This window comes from Vidua macroura, chromosome 23 (assembly GCF_024509145.1).
Source record: "Vidua macroura isolate BioBank_ID:100142 chromosome 23, ASM2450914v1, whole genome shotgun sequence".
Classification (NCBI taxonomy): domain Eukaryota; kingdom Metazoa; phylum Chordata; class Aves; order Passeriformes; family Viduidae; genus Vidua; species Vidua macroura.
Genome location: NC_071593.1, coordinates 6,345,961 through 6,364,101, shown reverse-complemented (window position 1 = coordinate 6,364,101; position 18,141 = coordinate 6,345,961). Strand labels below are relative to the sequence as shown.

General features: G+C 43.5%; 1 protein-coding gene across 2 annotated transcripts in view; it reads left to right on the top strand.

Annotated features, from left to right (window-relative positions):
• Window positions 1–18,141, top strand: part of MIB2 (MIB E3 ubiquitin protein ligase 2) — a 51,444-nt gene that overhangs the window by 5,684 nt on the left and 27,619 nt on the right. For both annotated transcript variants that reach the window (XM_053997650.1, XM_053997649.1), the window contains exons 2-3: window positions 6,156–6,480; window positions 8,383–8,554. In XM_053997650.1, coding sequence (XP_053853625.1) covers window positions 6,234–6,480; window positions 8,383–8,554 — 419 coding nt within the window. In that variant the 5' untranslated portion in view covers window positions 6,156–6,233. The remainder of the gene's footprint in view (window positions 1–6,155; window positions 6,481–8,382; window positions 8,555–18,141) is intronic.

Below are 18,141 nucleotides of genomic sequence, written 5' to 3'. Positions count from 1 at the left end.
TTATCTCATGGGATGTAATAAGAGAGATCCACGAGGTGCCCAGTGTGAACTTTCACTTGTAATCACTTTTAATTCTCCACTGGGCACACGAGCACTGATCTCAGCAATTTGAAGCCTGAAGTTTTCCTGTGGAGTAGGAGCTGGTAGAGGGAACTTGTGCTTTTGTAAGGTTTGATTGATGTTGATGTAGAAATGTGAATTTTGAGCATCCCTGAGCTGGCAGGAGATATTCCACCTTTCTGTGTGGGGTGGCTTAACCCTGGCAGGCAGCTCCAGTGGGACAGGGAACAGGACTGGAAAGGTGAAATTAGGGAATTCCTCAGGTGTAAGGATTTCTTGAGGAGGCAAAGAGACTCCAAACATTCCCCTTTCCTATTTCTTCCCCCATTTTTTTGCACCTGTGGTCACTCGGGGTGCTCCCTCCCAAATTCCTGTGCCTCAGCCTCAGTGGGAAAACCAGAAAAGGCTTTGGATTGTCAAAGCCCCGTGTGCTGTCAGCACTGCTTTGGTCACAAAACCAGAGCAGTGAAGGAAATGAAGGGAATCCCAGGCAAACCCAGCACCCTGTGGTGTGCCACAGCTTCTGGTGCTGGCAGCCTGTGCCAGCTGGTTACTTGTGGTTTATGGTGGTGTTTCCTAAAGGTGCTGTTTGCATTTCAGTGTTTTAAAGCAAATATTGACCATTGTGCAATCCAAGTTCATTTCATGGTTTAGTCCTGCAGCTAGCACGGAGCTGATTAATGAAAAACACTGTGCTGTGTCTTTGCTCCTGGGTGATCACTGCCACTTTCTGTTTAATTAATTTTGTTACTCACTGCTGACAAAAAGCCCTTTTTGGTTCACAGCTCTCAGTGACAAAGCCAGTTTGGATTTTGTGCAGATCAGTGTTATGTTTTTGGAGCAGGTTTGCTTTTCTGTGCCTGTGGTCATCACAGGGGGGGTGAAATTTGAGTTAAATTGAAGGTTCAAGGCCAGCTCAGTGCAGTTTTTGTGTCCACTGCAGCTTTTGGCTCCTGCCATACTCACACATAATGAACCCAAAATTTAAGATATGTAGCTTCTCTCTAACTTCTTCCACCTTTAGGTGGAAGATCATTTATTTAAATCATTTATTCTGAGGTTGATGTCCATTTTTTAGGAAACCAGAATGCTGGAATGAAGAGTTTGCACAAAGCTCCTGAATATTAATAAATTGCTGGTGCTTCCTTTAGACCTACATCCTTTAACAAGGCGAAGGAATAGATGGAAAAACAGAGTGAGAACCACTCAAATATTGCTGAAAGGGAAAGAAACAACTCAGTGCCAGAACACAACCAGTGTAAAATGGAATGTAAAATTCAGTTTGGGCAAAACAGATCAATGGGCTGGCATTTGTAAAGGCCAAGTGTTGATTGCAGAGATAAAATGCTCGGTGGGGACTGAGCCTGGCTGGTTATTTTTAGCATTTCCTCCCTTGTGTTTCAGGATGTGCCTGTGCCTCCTCTCATGCTGGAATGACAAGATATTAATCCCTGAGCAAAGGCCTATTAATCACCTGCTTTATTCTGTTTATGTAATACAGTTAAATATACTCTGGGAGCACGTGAGGTTTGGGCCCTGGAAATGATTTCACCTCCCACAGGCTTTTTTTTTTGATTGATTCGTTTCACCAGTGGCAGCTGCCCCATATCTGATTTTTTGATTTCATCTCAAACTGATTTATCAGTAAAATGCCTTCATTTATCTGCTGTTGGTATTTAAGCCACAAAAGCAGCATCTGCTCCTCTCTGCCTCCCTCCCCTGCGCCAGTGATGCCATTGTACAAAATTTTAGATGAAACAAAATTCCTGGCTGCACCAGGAGAAAGGAAGAAAAGTGCCATTGAGGCCTTGTGGCTTTGCAGGGGAATCTCATGGAATTCCTGACTGCTTTGGGTTGGAAGGGACATTAAAGCCCATCCTATTTCCACTGCTCCAAGCCCTGCCCAGCCTGGCCTTGGACACTTCCAGGGATGGGGCAGCCACAGCTTCTCTGCTGCGAGGCACTGTCCATGTGGTGATGGGTCAAAAATATTGATTTTCCGTGTGTTTTGCTGGTTTTCTGCTCTGTTTTCATCTAACAGCAACTATATTTGTGTGAATTTCAGGATGAATGCTAACCTTAGTAATAAAGTTAGTAGCTGTAAGCCTTGAGCAGAGGTATTTGATCCTGGTTGTGTTATTAAAGAGCACAAAAGTATTTATTTCTGGCTTGCAGGTAAGGAACAATACTTGATGGTGCATTGAGCTGTGAAATTTGTGTCAGGAAAGGGGGAAAACCCTGCTGAGCCTTATTTCTGTAGGGAAATGCTCACAGGAGTAGTGGAGAAAGTGCTAAAACCCAGCAGGTTTTAATTCAATATGAGCTTAATTCAGCCAGTACACCAAAATTCTGTTGATATTTTTGATGTGAGGATATGCAAAATTAAATCTTGAAGCTTTGCAGTGGTGGTAGCTGATGAATCTACACTTCTAATGGCTTGATAAGACTTTATTTAATGGCACTGGAAGAGTCAGAGAGAATGAAAAGAGTAAGAAATGGACAATGGTGGTGTTTTCAAAATGTTCAGTGTAATGCTGGCTGATTTGGGGGCTGATCACTCGGGGAAGTTGGGAATTTTGGAGAAGTGTGTGATTTGCAGTTGCCTGAGGAAGAATCTCCTGCATGGGCAAATCTCTCTGAAGTGGAGCAGTTCACCTCAAGACAATTCAAAGTGCAAAATACGTGTAAAGGGAAGGAAAAAAATATTTTTTTTTCTTTTTTTCTTTTAAACACATCCTCTGTTTACCATGCTGTTCAAATAATGTTCCAGGCACTGATTTTTGTCAGCTGCTTACAGCACTGGGTTCTGTTTGCTGTGGGGCCACACCAGCAGCAACCTTTGCCTCCCACGAGGTGGAAATTGGGCTGAAATATTTGAATATTGGCAGAAACCTGCCACAATTATTGCAGCTAAAATTTTGTGGGCTGAAAGCTGAAGTATTTCCCTGTTTTCCAGTTAAGTTTTAGTGGGTTTTCCTAAAACTGAGAGATTACATCTAGGCTGTGTCAGAGCAGGCAAGGTCAGAATGTTAGAGGAGGATTCAGAAATTTGCTCTTCTTATAATGGATTATTCCTTTATGGTTACTTGAAATTCCCATGGGAAACTGATGTTTTCTCTCTGAATCATTTCTGGCAGCTCTACCTGGAATAATTACAGCCCAGGCAGCATCAAGGGAGGAGTATTTGCTTCAGTGAGTGAAACATTTCCACTTAGGAGGTCAATAATGCTGCTCTGGCAAGGCTCAGACCACAAGAGTGCTGTAATTCATCTCCTAAATGTTTTGAATAAAGCTTTCCTCCTGTTCTGCATCTCCCCCGAGGAGGAGATGGGAGTGCAGGATGCACTTGGTGCCTTCTTGTGTGGAAAATGGAATATTCACCTTAGGAAGGCATCCTCAGCTCAGCCAGCCAGGGGCTGCTGGTGCTTTTTGCAGCCCTGGAGCTCCTTTAAAGGCATTCAGCATCACAGGTGTGCAGCTGAGCTCCAGCAGCATCCAAAACTTGTGGGAAGGTGCACAGGGAAATGTGGCTTTGCCTCTGTGGGACACAGGGATGGCTCTGCTGTCGGGATTCTCTGCTGGGCACTTGTCAGGATGTGCCAGCAGTGCCAGCCTGCTCTGCCCTGCTCAGGTGGGGAGGTGTTGGATGAAACCCTTCACTGACCCAGGGATGGGGCAGCTGAGAGGTGTTTGAAAAACTTTCATTCCATTTTCAGTCTCATGTGAAGGGTGAGACAATACAGATGTCATAATTCACACCACCACAATCAGAAGCCAACAGTTTCTTAATTAGAAGTGTTTCTTGGCCTGTCAGCTTTAGCATTTAGCTGTAAATGCCTTAAAGTTAATAATCTAAAATTACCCCTCGTGGCTCCTCCTCCAATGCATCTTTCATAGTTTTATTTCTCCAAAGTCCCCAGTCTTATTTGCAAGGCCATCCTTTGAAACTTGTTTCTGGTTCCATTTCTCTCTCAGCAATGTCCGTCCTGTTCCATGGCATTTCTAAATCAGCATTTCTTATCTCAAGGTTTGCATACAAATGTGTGAGCCTTCTGTCAGGCTTGGAGAATTCCCTACAAATCCATTTCTCACAGGGAGGGATTATCCTCCTCTATGCTGTAGGGTTTTATGGGTTTGTGGGACAGCCTGGAATGTTCTTTGATCAATAATTGCAGGAACTGGCATTGCTTTCCGTGGAATACTGCGAGTTCTAAGCCTGTGGTGGTTCATTCATTCCTGGGGCAAGGAAGAAGGCTGGGAAGTGACCCTCTATCCCCATCCAGCACCCTGTGGAATTTATTGCTTCCTTCCCTAAGCATGAAATTCCTTTTCCCACTGGCAGTACCCACCCCCAGTTCCCTTGGATGAAACAGGAAGGGGTGGTGGGGTGGTTCTTTTTAGGGAAAAGCCCTGTAACAATAATTGAATTGTGCTTTATTTTGCATTGTTGGATGTTCCCATTTGTTTTCTCTGCTTGACTGGTTCATAGCAGCCTTTAAAAAAAAAACAGTTCTGCCTCTTAGTTGAAGCAATAAATAGTCCATTTTATTCATCTGTGATCTGGAGGAAGAGGGAAAATCTCACTAAAAAGGATATTCTTTGATAATTCCTGCTCTCATAAAGACAGTAAACACTGATGCACCTCCAGCTCAGCAATGTTGCATCACCCCCACAAAAACAAACAAAAGAGTCCCTCAGGGCAACTTTTAGTGCTGATTAGAAGGTTGGATGATGTGGAGTGCACAAGGACAGCTGGCTTTGATGCTGTTCTGCTGTGACAGGTGTTTGGATGTCACAGCAGTGGGGGACAGGGAGAGGCTGAAGCTGCAGAGATGCTGAAGCTGAGCAGAGATCAGGCTCAACGCTGCACGCTGGAAATGTGGTTTTGCATCAGCCCACTCCTGCATGCGTTCAAAAGGGGATGTTTGGCTGGAGGATGGGTTTATTTTTAGGGTTTGGGGGTTTCAGATGGTTTTATTGGTGGGTGGGAGCGTTAACAGCACATCCAGAGCTGCTCCTGCTGCTGGGGCTGAGCACATCCCCTCAGCTGGACCAGCTCTCCACCCTCTGTGTCATGGCACTGGGGGAGCTTTGCTTGTGCCATCTGCATTTTTCATCCCTTGGCATCCTCTTGGCCCTTTTTTAGTATTTGTGAAAAAAATCTGTGTGTTATGGGTAGCTCAGGAGGAAGAGGGAGACATCCCCCAAGGATGCTACAGGAGATTTTTCCAGGCTCTGCATATTGAAAGCCACATTCCTCTTGTCTGTCTTGTGCTGGTAAAGAGAGAAACAAGGATTTGAGAATTTGCTTGATTTAAGAATCTGATTTAATTCAGAGCTGAGGATGTGCTGCATCTGTGTGGTGTTCACCTCATTTACCCATTGTCATGGCAACAGTTGGGAAGGCTGTCCCTGTCTCACTGATCCCAGCACTAAATCTGCTGGGTTTATTGCAGGTGGAGCAACAGCCCTGCCCTGTTCCTGCTGTAGCTGATGGATAAATAACAGGAAAAACTGAAATTAATCTGACATTAGCCGTGTTTGTAAAACTGCCCTTACTTGGGGAAAACAGGCAAACGCTTCTTTCAGGTTTTAAAACTTCCTGTATCCTCAAATCAAAACCAAAACTGACTTGAAGGGCAAGTGAAACTCAACAGTGCTGTATTCAGAGGAGATGCATGTGAGGAGACTTCCTGAAAAATGGACTGAGATTCAGTTTTATTGCTAAAATCCTGTTGGTGGCGTTTTCTTGGTCATCTGTTTCAATTTTCTTTACTTTGCTTGCTTGTTTCTGCTGCTGTTGTATCTCTGTGCTTATTCTTGAGTTTGGAATCAAGGGCTGGTACTGGAATTTTGTAGATTCCTAGCCCAGTTCTCTTCCCTCATGCACATCTCTCTGGAAGAAGTTTTTGGATATTACTGCAGATGCTGATGAGCCTTGGAAGCTTTGTTAGTTTTTATATCCCAGTTGGGAATAAAACAGATTTATCTCCTCAGCAGGTCAGGCTTTTTCTGCAGGCAGATAATTCTGGGGGTGGCGGGGGGGAAATGTGATGTGTGGAGTGGCACCACCTAAATTCCTGTTGTATTTCCAGGTGTGCTGACCATGCTGCCGCTGATCCCCGACTGAGACCCCTCTGGAGGAGCAGTTTTAGGGTTTGCTGTGCAGATCCATGGACCTGGACCCCCATGCCAGCATGCAGGTCGGGATGAGGGTAGTCCGTGGAGTGGACTGGAAGTGGGGCAGCCAGGACAGCGGCGAGGGCAACGTGGGCACCGTGGTGGAGATCGGCCGGACGGGCAGCCCCACCACGCCCGACAAGACCGTGGTGGTGCAGTGGGATCAGGGCAACAGAACCAACTACCGCACGGGCTTCCAGGGGGCCTACGACCTGCTGCTCTATGACAACGCCCAGATCGGTGAGCACAGCAGGGCACGGCCACTGGCACAGCCACCTCCTGCCCCATCACACCTGCCCGTGTGCCAGCCTCTGGCAGCTGCCTGCAGAGCCATGCTGGGCCTTGTTGATGGCCAGGGCATTCCTGTTTCTCTCTGTGCTGGAGCAGGGCCTGGGCAAGGGCACAGCCACCTCCTGCCCCTGTCCCATGTCCTGGGACAGTCTTTGGGGTCCTGGGTTTCCTCTGTGCAAAGGTTCTGCTGGAGCAGAGTCTGGGCAAGGGCACAGCCACCTCCTGCTTGTGTCCCATGTGCTGGGACAGTCTTTGGCACCACCTGGCCATGGCCTGGCCATTCCTGCTGCTGGAGCAGGGCGTGGGCAAGGGCACAGCCACCTCCTGCCCCTGTCCCATGTGCTGGCACAGCCTTTGGCACCTGTGAGCAGGGCACACTCAGCCTGTGCATGGCCAGGCCATTCCTGTTTCTCTCTGTGTATAAAATTTAGGTCCTCCTCCCACATCTCTGTGCAAAGGTTCTGCTGGAGCAGGGCGTGGGCAAGGGCACAGCCACCTCCTGTCCCTGTCCCGTGTGATGGAACAGTCTCTGGGGTCCTGGTTTCCCTCTGTGCAAAGGCTCTGCTGGAGCAGAGTCTGGGCAAGGGCACAGCCACCTCCTGCTCCTGTCCCATGCACAGATTTCCCTGTGTGCAAAGGCTCTGCTGGAGCAGGGTGTGGGAAAGTGCACAGCCACTCTCACAGCCACCTCCTGCCCGTGTCCCATGTGCTGGCACAGTCTTTGGCACCACCTGGCCATGGCCTGGCCATTCCTGCTGCTGGAGCAGGGCGTGGGCAAGGGCACAGCCACCTCCTGCTCCTGTCCCATTTGCTGGCACAGCCTTTGGCACCACCTGGCCATGGCCTGGCCATTCCTGTTTCTCTCTGTGCAAAGGCTCTGCTTTCCAGCTTTTTCCACCTGTGAGCTGAACACTTCCACTGACTTTGTCCTTCTGCAGAGAGGTCCTCCAGCCAGGAAAATGGGTATTTCAAATGACACATGTCACTTCACATTGCAGCACCTAAAATACACTTTTTTTTCCCCCTTTAAGACATGCATTCATCAAGTTTCATTCAAATCCCCTTTACAGTTGTGTTTCTTAGTTCTGTGAAGTGTGGATTAGAGGAGTAGGTTCATTCAGGACAGTTGTGCCAGGGTTTTGTAGCCCTTAAATAATTTCTCTTTAGAAGCAGAACTGTTTCAATGGCCAGCACTAAGCATGGCACTCTTCCATGAGCAGTATTTGTGCTGTAATGAACAGAGATATTTACTTCAGACATGACTGGGTTAAAAAATGGGAATGTAAGAAGCTGGAAAGAGGTGAACACAGGACTCAGAGGATTTCTAGGTGCATTGTGTTTGTGTGTGAAATGCTCCTGCCTGCCCTTGGCTCAGTGAAAGGTCTTTTTCTGGAGGGGTTTGGCATTCTGCAGTGCTGGAAGGGTGGTTCTAAGAGCCTGATTTCCCCTGGAATTTGTGTGGATCTCAAAGGTTGTTTTCAAGATAGGTTTGACATTGTGCAATGCTGGAAGGGTGCTTCTAAAAACTCGATTTTCCCTGGAGTTTGTGTGGATCTCAAAGGTCTTTTTCTAGATAGATTTGACATTGTGCAATGCTGGAAGGGTGCTTCTAAGAGCCTGATTTCCCCTGGAATTTGTGTGGATCTCAAAGGTTGTTTTCAAGATAGATTTGAAATTCTGCAGTGCTGGAAAGGTGTTTCTAAAAACTTGATTTCCCCTGGAATTTGTGTGGATCTCAAAGGTCTTTTTCTGGATACATTTGACATTGTGCAATGCTGGAAAGCTGCTTCTAAAAACTCGATTTTCCCTGGAATTTCTGTGGCTCTCCCATTCCCTTTTTTGCTCCCCCAGGTGTGCGTCACCCCAACATCATCTGTGACTGCTGCAAGAAGCACGGGATCCGAGGCATGAGGTGGAAATGCAAAATGTGCTTTGACTACGACCTGTGCACCCAGTGCTACATGAACAACAAACACGACCTGTCCCACTCCTTCGAGCGCTACGAGACCGCTCATTCCCAGCCGTGAGTCCTCCTCACCCTCAGCACGTTTGTGGGGTTCAGTTCCATCCTGGGGCTCTCCAAAACCTGCTGTGTGCACCCCAGGGGTGTGCAAAATAACCCAGTAGAATCTGACTGCTGTATCTGTGAGATTTATATAGAATTTAATGTAAATATATTGGGCGGTGCTCAATTTTTGCTGATTGGGTTTTAAAAGGTTTATTCTGTAGAATAATTCTGATTTATGGGGCTCAATTCCATCCTGAGGCTCTGCAAAACTTGCTGTGTGCACCCCAGGGGTGTGCAAAATAACCCAGAATCTAACTGCTGTATCTGTGTGATTTATATAGAATTTAATGTAAATATATTGCGTGGTGCTCAATTTTTTCTGGGTTTTATTTTGGCTTTTATGATCAAAAGGTTTGTTCTGTAATTCTGATTTATGGGGCTCAATTCCATCCTGAGGCTCTGCAAAACTTGCTGTGTGCACCCCAGGGGTGTGCAGAATAACCCAGTAGAATCTAACTGCTGTATCTGTGAGATTTATATAGAATTTAATGTAAATATATTGGGTGGCGCTCAATTTTTGCTGATTGGGTTTTAAAAGGTTTATTCTGTAGAATAATTCTGATTTATGGGGCTCAATTCCATCCTGGAGCTCTCCAAAACCTGCTGTGTGCACCCCAGGGGTGTGCAGAATAACCCAGTAGAATCTGACTGCTGTATCTGTGAGATTTATATAGATTTTAATGTAAATATATTGGGCAGTGCTCAATTTTTTCTGGGTTTAGTTTTGGGTTTTATGACCAAAAGGTTTGTTCTGTAATTCTGATTTATGGGGCTCAATTCCATCCTAAGGCTCTCCAAAACCTGCTGTGTGCACTCCAGGGTTGTGCAAAATAACCCAGTAGAATCTGACTGGTACATGTCTGGATAATTTATGAAGAATTTAATGTAAATATATTGGGCGATGCTCAATTTTTTCTGGGTTTAGTTTTGGGTTTTATGACCAAAAGGTTTGTTCTATAATTCTGATTCCTGGGGCTCAGTTCCATCCTGGGGCTCTCCAAAACCTGCTGTGTGCACTCCAGGGTTGTGCAAAATAACCCAGGACTACCTAACTTGTACATGTCTGATAATTTATATAGAATTTAATTTGAATAATTCTGATTTATTGGGCTCAATTCCATCCTAAGGTTCTCCAAAACCTGCTGTGTGCACCCCAGGGATGTGCAAAATAACCTAGCAATAATTTAGAACCTAACTTGTACATGGCTGTGTGATTTTTAAAGGATTTAATGTAAATATATCAGGCAGTGCTCAAGTTTTGCTGATTGGCTTTTAAAAGTTTGTTTTTTTTTTTTCCATAGAATAATGTCAGGCTTGGTTAGGTTTTATGAAGCTGCTTGAAAAAAAAAAAAAAAAAAAGGCAGCAAACAGAAATCTGCAGAGTGTTTTTCTAAAGTGACAAAAGGATGATTTCTGCTCTGGTTTTTCTCTTCCTCAGCTCCCCCACAATTCAGTAATTTCTCAGACATGCTTTGCTATTTGCTGTTCTCAGGCCACAGGGAGGCTGACAGGGATCTTGCACTCCCAAATTGTTGATTTATTCTTGGGGTCTATTCACTGAAGAGCAGCACTTCCTCACTTACTCCTGCTCTGCACATCATTTTTTTTTTGTGGTGATTGCTGCACTGATGCCTGTGGAGCAGCATCTGTAATTTCATGCTCCTCCAAAACATGGGAAATCTGTTCTCCTGTCCTGAGGAAGAATTCAAAAATAGTCTCACCAGTACTTTTATTTGCACCTCCTAAAGTGGGCATGGAGATGAATCATGTAATCCTCTTGCCTTCAGGAGGAGGAATAAGAAATCAGTTTATCTCTGTCATTGATTTTCTTTATTTTTTCTTCTTTTTTTTTTTTTTTTTTTTTTTTAATTTTTTTTTGCCTGCCTTTGAAAATATCACTGTGCCTTGCATCCATCTGTGGAATGCAAAGTGTAATTACTGTGCTCAAGGCAGTGGTGTGGGATCTGCAGCTGCTTTTCCTGCCATGTGGGAAGCTCTGCCTGGAGCTGATTTTGCCAGGGTGGTGCCAGCCTTGGTTGAGCCAGAATTCCTGGCAGAGGAAGGATTTTGCTGGCCAGAGAATCTCCCCTCTGAGCTCCGAGATTTGTGTTTATCCACCAGATCAGGCTGTTTCTGGAGCTTGATATGTTAAATTTCTGGAGTGTTAATATGAGAAGCCAGCCAGATCCTACTGTGAAATGAGCTTCACAATTTGGTGTATCTCTAAAAATACACATCTCTATAAAAATAGACATGAGGGGTTTTTGCTCTTTCTATTATTAACAGAGTTTTCTCCAAGTTACTTACTCAGGGATGCCTGCTTTTGTCTTTTATTTGAGCTTTAAGGTACATCATTTTACTCACATTGAAATTAAAAATAAAAAAAGGCACTGCTGCAGAGCAACTGTTGGATTAAGCCATTTTCTGACCCAGGGATGGGGCAGCTGAGAGATGTTTGAAAAACTTTTATTCCATTTTCAGTCTCATGTGAAGGGTGAGACAATACAGATGTTATCATTCACTCCATCAAAATCCAACTATTTCCTAATTAAAATACGTTGTAAGTGTTTCTTGGTCTGTCAACTTTAGCCACACCTGTAAATGCCTTAAAGTTAATAATCTAAAATTACTCCTCGGGGGGTAATGCATCTTTCACAGTTCTATTTCTCAAAAATATTTAGTTTTATTTGCAAGGCCACCTTTTGAAACTTGTTTCTGGTTCCATTTCTCTCTCAGCAATGTCTGTCCTATCCCATGACATTTCTAAATCAGCATTTCTTATCTCAAAATGTAAATACAAATACACACTATAAAAAAAAAAACTTGCATCATACTTTAAGAATTTTCTACAAATCCATTTCCCACAAGCAACCCCAGTTTTCTGCCCTGTGCTGGGCATTCCCAACCCTGCAGGTGGGAAATCCTTTGGGCAGCAGGGACCTGACCCTCCCCAGGAGCACCTGGCTAAAAAGCACATTTCTAGGTAATTTCTCCCCAGGACTCATCCTCTGCAGAACTTGTTCCTTTTTTTTTTCTGAGTGGTGGAAGATGGAAATAGAGCAAATTTCCCTTGCAAGGCTTGGCTGTGCCTGTGTCCAGGCTGCTGCTGGGGTTGGGCAGGGCAGATCTTGCAGTTCTTGCAGTTCTTGCAGTTCTTGCAGTTCTTGCAGTCAGGGTGAAGAAGGGAGCTTGGAGGATGGCCAGGAGCCCTGCCAGGGCCAGAGCTGTCCTGTGGGAGTTGTTTTGACTTTCCCAGAAGCTGCAGCACCACTCTGGAATGTCCTGGAAGCACTGGGGAGCTCTGGAGGTAGAGCAGGATGTGATGTCTGATGGTGCTTTGGTGGCTTCTTGGTTGGGTTGGGGATTTTTCCCCTAAACTCTTCCACCTTTTTAATTTTTTATTTTTCTGCGAGTGTGGCTGGTTGAGTGCTTAGAGAAAATGTGCTATAAATTAACTTAATTTGACAAAAACAACTCTAGACGTAGTGCCTGATACCAAATCTTTATAAAATCAGCAGTATTCTGATGAATGCTGTGTGTGAATTCTGATGAATGCTGTGTGTGAATTCTGATGAATGCTGTGTGTCAGCAATGAATAAGGATCTCTAGGATAAGATCTTTAGAAATAAGGATCTTTAGAAATAAGGATCTTCAGAATAAGGATCTTTAGAATAAGATCTTCAGGATTAAGGATTTTCAGAATAAGATATTCAGGAATAAGGATCTTCAGGAATAAGGATCTTCTGGAATAAGGATCTTTAGGAATAAGAATCTTCAGAATAAGATTTTTAGGAGTAAGGATCTTTAGGAGTAAGGATCTTTAGGAATAAGGATCTTCAGAATAAGATCTTCAGGAATAAGGATCTTTAGAATAAGGATCTTCAGAATAAATATCTCCAGAATAAGGATCTTCAGAATAAGATATTCAGGAGTAAGGATCTCCAGAACAGGATCTTCAGGAATAAGGATCTCCAGAATAAGGATCTTCAGGAATAAGGATCTCCAGAATAACAAGCAGCTGATAAAAAAAAAAGGAATTTAAAAGAAAAAGAGACACAGCATGAGGCTGTCAGGTGTGGCAGTGATTTCTGGGAGCCTCAATAAGGGGCAAGGATAAAAGAACAGTTTAATTGGATCGTGGAACACCTTTCCTGCTGTTCCTGCTTGGCAGGTGTTGATTCCAGCTGAGTTTTGGGATGGAGAGGAATTAGAAATTTTCCAGGAGGAAGCTCCCCGTTGTGGGAAGCTGCAGGTTTAAAGCTGGATGAAAATTTCACGTTGTGCTTCTTGGAAGTCACTCAGCTTTTGGAGGAGGTTGTCAGAAATGGGTTTGGTTTCAGGATGGCACCAGCGTGGCACAATAACTGCAGTAAATGTGTGTTTTCTGCAGCTTTCACACAGGGAGCTGGCAAATGAAATCCCTTTCACTCAGAAGTGGGAGCACTAACTTAGAAACACCATAAAATGGAACAAATATTGTTAAAAGAGAAATAGAATTAGAAAAAAATTCTCTAGATACTTCAGAGAAATAAAACTATAAAAAATACATTGTAGAAGACCCCAAAAAAGTAGTTTTAGATGATTAACTTCAAAACAACTCCAACATAGTGTGACAAAAAACTAATAAGCCAAGAAACACTTAGAGTGTTTTGTAATTAAAAAATAGTCAACTTCTAATTGTAATAACAATAAATGATAACATCTGTATTATCTCACCCTTCTCATAAAACTAAAAATAAAATAAAACTTTTGAAAAACACCTGTAAATTACCTCATCTCTAAGCCTAAAAAAAAAAATAATAGTCAAAAAAAAAAGTAAACTTAAAATATAAGTAAAAAAAATTTTTTTTTCTTCACACGGGCCAGCATCTTTGCTTTAATGCAAATGTTGCTGCAGGGTTCTGGAGAGTGCTCTGGGTTTTTAAGGATGGAATGTCCTGGTGTGGAACAAAGGGCAGGGATCACCTTTGATGCCATGGAGAGCATTTCTGTGGAATAAGGCAGGTCTGAGCTGTGCAGACTCTTTGCCTTAGGCACTGCAGCATCCTTTTCAAGAACAGAAATTTTCTGCCTATGACTCACTGGGTCTATTGCTTGGATCACTCATCTCTCTTTTTTTTTTCCTTTTTTCTTCTTTTTTTTCCCTTCTAAATAAAGTAGAAGATAAAACCTTTGGCAGTTCCTTAAGGACAAAAAGAGAAAATCAGAGTATTTCCTTTTTTTTTTTTTCCCTTCTAAGTAAAGTAGAAGATAAAAGCTTTGGCAATTCCTTAAGGACAAGAAGAGAAAATCAGAGTATTTAAAAAGCCAGTGGTAAATGCTGTGTGGATTTGGGTTTTGTTGAACCTCCTTTATATTCCAGGATTCTCCCAGCTCCTTTCTCTGGCAGGGAACCCTTTGGTCCTTCACAAATTCCTGCTGCTGCTGCCAGAGCCCCCCTGGCCACTGACCCAGGCAAGGCCAAGCATCCCTGTTTTAGCAGGTCACTAATCCCAGATTTAGCAGGATTTAACCCCAGACAGGCCCTGCAGAGGGTTCCCAATCAGTTCTCTAAAGAGGCTTTGGAGACACCTTTACCTGAAGGCTATTTCAGCTCTTTAAATGACCTGGGTTTGAACTTTAAGTGATAGGAAGTGCTGATTTTTTTTTTTTAATTTTGCTATTTGAGGTAATCTCTTCCTGACCTCCTAATTTTTTTATTTCCTATTGGTCTTGTTCAGTTTGAATTTTATGGCTGTTGTGGGAGAGGCTCTCATCCTTGGCTTAAAAGGATGGAGGAGCTCAGTTTTACTGAAGAGCTTTTTTCAGAGCTGTTGTATCCATTTGCTCAGTATGTGCTTAGTAATTGGAAGATAAATCAAGTGTCTGTGAGCAGGGCAGCAAAGCAAAGCTCACCGAGTTTATGTTAGGGCAGGAAAAGTCAGGCACATTCTGGTGAGTTCTGCAAATAACCAAACCTGAGACACAAAATATTAATTGTTATATTCCCATGCAGCACCAACGTTTTGCTTGGATCACCTGCTCAGGGCTGGGGCTGAGCTGAATTTCAGATGTGGAACATTTTACCCAGGCTATTTTCTAGCCTTCTCTCACCAATAAATCACAACCTCAGTAGTTTTTCACAAGCCCTGTTTTGTTTGTTTGTTTTTTTTTCCCTGGCAAACAATGGAGCTGGAGGAGCCAGCGAGCTGCACAGGGAAATGTTTTATGTAATCAAGCACAAGAAATACAAATATTTTCTCCCATTGTGCTTTATCCTGTAGTCAAAACAGAAATTGCAGTTATTTTCGTGTGTATTTCTTAAACCAGCTCTGTCTGGTGGAGTTACCAGCTGGATTTGGAAATCAGATCCAGGAACAAGTGCTCTGATTTAGGTCTGTGCAGTGCAGACCCATTCAAGGCAGCTTCAATAATCCCAGCTCCCATCTGTGGCTGCTGAGAGCTGAACTGATCCAGCAGCCGAGTGACAGCTGCTGGGTGTTTGATTTCTGAGCAGTAAAGGGATGCAGCTTTATTTCCATAGTAACCTCCTCAACACGTGGTGTTTATGAACTGTTTCTTTTAAACTGCAGGGGCAGTTTAAGGTAAGAAAATTTGGGTGAGGAATATTTGGAATCAAATAGATTTATTAATATGAATTTGTATGATTTTATTTTAGGGAAAAAAAACCCCACTATGATTTGCCAGATGAATTGCCTGTGCCTCCTTAAAAAAACCCCAAACATGAGCACCAAGGTGTATTTTCATACTGGGGCTTCCCTTGTGTAATTTGGATTATCCTGTTTGATTTCTAGAACCAGGATTGTGTTTCAATGACATCTTTTATCTTTATCATTTCTGGAATTACATGATCAAAACTTCAAGAGAAACCTTCACTGAACCAGCTTTAGCTGGGTTTTGAACTAATAATGAGGTTTGGAGGATGATAATAAGACATTTTCACTCCTTGTGCTCAGTGGTGTTTCTGCATCTTCTCAGTGCAATATTCTGCCTTTAAATGAATGAACATCTCTGAGAGCACAGTTGTGAAAAACTGGATGCAGGAACCTTTTTAGTTCCCATTTAGTAGCCTTGGTCTGAAACCTTCCCTGCTGTGGCTTTTCAGAGCAGGATTTGATTTAAATTACTCTGGGGGTTACCAAAAAACCACAGCTTTTACAGATAAAGATGTGTTACAAGCATACAGCTGGTTTTGTCAAGAACTGTGTCTTGTCAAGGGAGGAGAGGATTGAAAAGGACAAAATCTGGGTAAAGACACTTCCTGAAATAGGTTTCTGTGATCCAGATTACTTTGGGGGTTACCAAAAAAAATGTACTTTTACAGATAAAGATGTGTTACAAGAATACAGCTGGTTTTGTCAAGGAAGGAGAGGATTGAAAAGGAAAAAATCTGGGTAAAGGCAGTTCCTGAAATAGGTTTCTGTGATCCAAATTACATTGGGGGGTCACAAAAAACCCACAGCTTTTACAGATAAAGATGTGTTATAAAGCTGGTTTTGTCAAGAACTGTGCCTTGTCATGGAAGGAGAGGATTGAAAAGGAAAAAATCTGGGTAAAGGCAGTTCCTGAAATAGGTTTCTGTGATCCAGATTACTTTGGGGGTTACCAAAAATGCACTTTTACAGATAAAGATGTGTTATAAGGCTGGTTTTGTCAAGAAATGTGTCCTGTCATGGAAGGAGAGGATTGAAAAGGACAAAATCTGGGTGAAGGCAGTTCCTGAAATAGGTTTCTGTGATCCTGATTCCTCTCCAGCTCCTTGTCTTAGTGTGGTTCCTGCTTGAGCAACCAGCAGCCATCTGTCAGAAGTGCCTTCCTTTATCCTTTGCTGGAAGAGTTTCAGGAGAAGCTTTGCTGGGGGGATTAAAAACCTGGCATTTCTTGCATTGAGGTCACTTTTGCCTGTAGTTCCTGCAAGATCTTCGTGTTGGCTTTTCTGGAGGTGGATCTTGGTGTGTCCTGGCAGGCATGTGTCTCCCACAAGTTGAAAATCTGGTTTAGAGCTGTGCCTTTCTGAAAGGATTAATGGGATATTTATGGCCTGCCACCTTACAGGGTGACCAACCCTTCTGCTTCCTGGTGCCCTTCATTGTGTTTATTTCTTCAGATAAGAACCTTCTGCACCAGAAAAATCTCACTGAACACATCAGCCATGCCTGGTGTGAAGGAGCTCTGGCTTGCTGCTGCAAATTTAAACTTGTTTTTGTTTCAATCTCTCCAGATCAGTCGATTTGGAGGGATTAATGTGATATTTATGGCCTGCCACCTTACAGGGTGACCAGCCCTTCTGCTTCCTGGTGCCCTTCATTGTGTTTATTTCTTCAGATAAGAACTTTCTGCAGCAGAAAAATCTCACTGAACACATCAACCATGTGTGAAGGAGCTCTGGCTTGCTGCTGCAAATTTAAACTTGTTTTTGTTTCAATCTCTCCAGATCAGTGGATTTGGATCTCCCATCCCTCTCTTTAAAGCAGGGGTGATGCTGCTGTTCCAGATGCTGCAGCTGAGTTCTCAGGGATGTCAAAACCCAAATGAGCACCTCAGAGAAGCTTGAGCACAGGCAGAACATCCCCAGGGAGTGGTTCCCAGCATGCTGGAGAGAGCCATAACTTCATTCTGTGCAGAGCATGCTCCCAAGAGCTTTCTGGGCTCTGCAGTCATTTAATATCCTTGGAATTTGTAGGGCAGAAATGGCTGCAGACTCGTGCTGTCATAATTAACATTGTTTTTAAAGGCAGGACCACAGTGATTAAATTTATCCCAGGGGTATTTTTGCATCACACTGGGTAATTTTGGTTGTTATCCAGTATTTGGAGCAAAACACTGAATTAGATTAAAACCTTGGTAAGACTCTTTGGCTGAGGATTTCTGGTGCTTGCATCACTCTTTGGTGGTGCTGCTCAGCAGTGCTTTAAGGCAGGCTCAGAATTCTGGTGAGGCAGGCTCAGAATTCTGGTGGCCCCAGAATTTCAGCAGGGCAGGAGAGGGAGTTTCTTACAATTTCCTTCTTTAAGGAAGCTCAGCTTTCTAAATCGATCAGCTTTGCTTTTTTTGGTCTCCATCCACAAATTTCAGAGGAGGTGGCAGGTTAATGTGAGAGTGTTGAGCTGGGGAATGACTACTGTTACATGACAATCCAAAAAGGGAACTTCTGCTAAGAATAGAACGAGTGGTGGATATTTTGCTATTTAAACATCTTAAGCTCAGCTCGGTGCTTTATTTTACTATCACTAAGAATCTTTGCATTGAATCCCATCCCTTGTGAGAGAAGGGTTTGGAAGAGAGAATTATATTTTTATCACTTAGTCTCAGGGCTTGGCTCAGGCATCTTTGATAAATTATTAGAAAAACATTGAACACAATGCAGTGAAAGCATCTAAGCTGTTTCAGAGGCTGTACCCAAATCCAAGCTGGTTTTTGAAGCCAGTCTGTAGTGCCTGACACAGCGCAATAAAATAAATGCTGAGCAGTGGCTCTTTATAGCTGAGCTTTTCCCTCCACTGTCATTATCTTCTTTCATAACAATTTCCAGCCTTGATGGT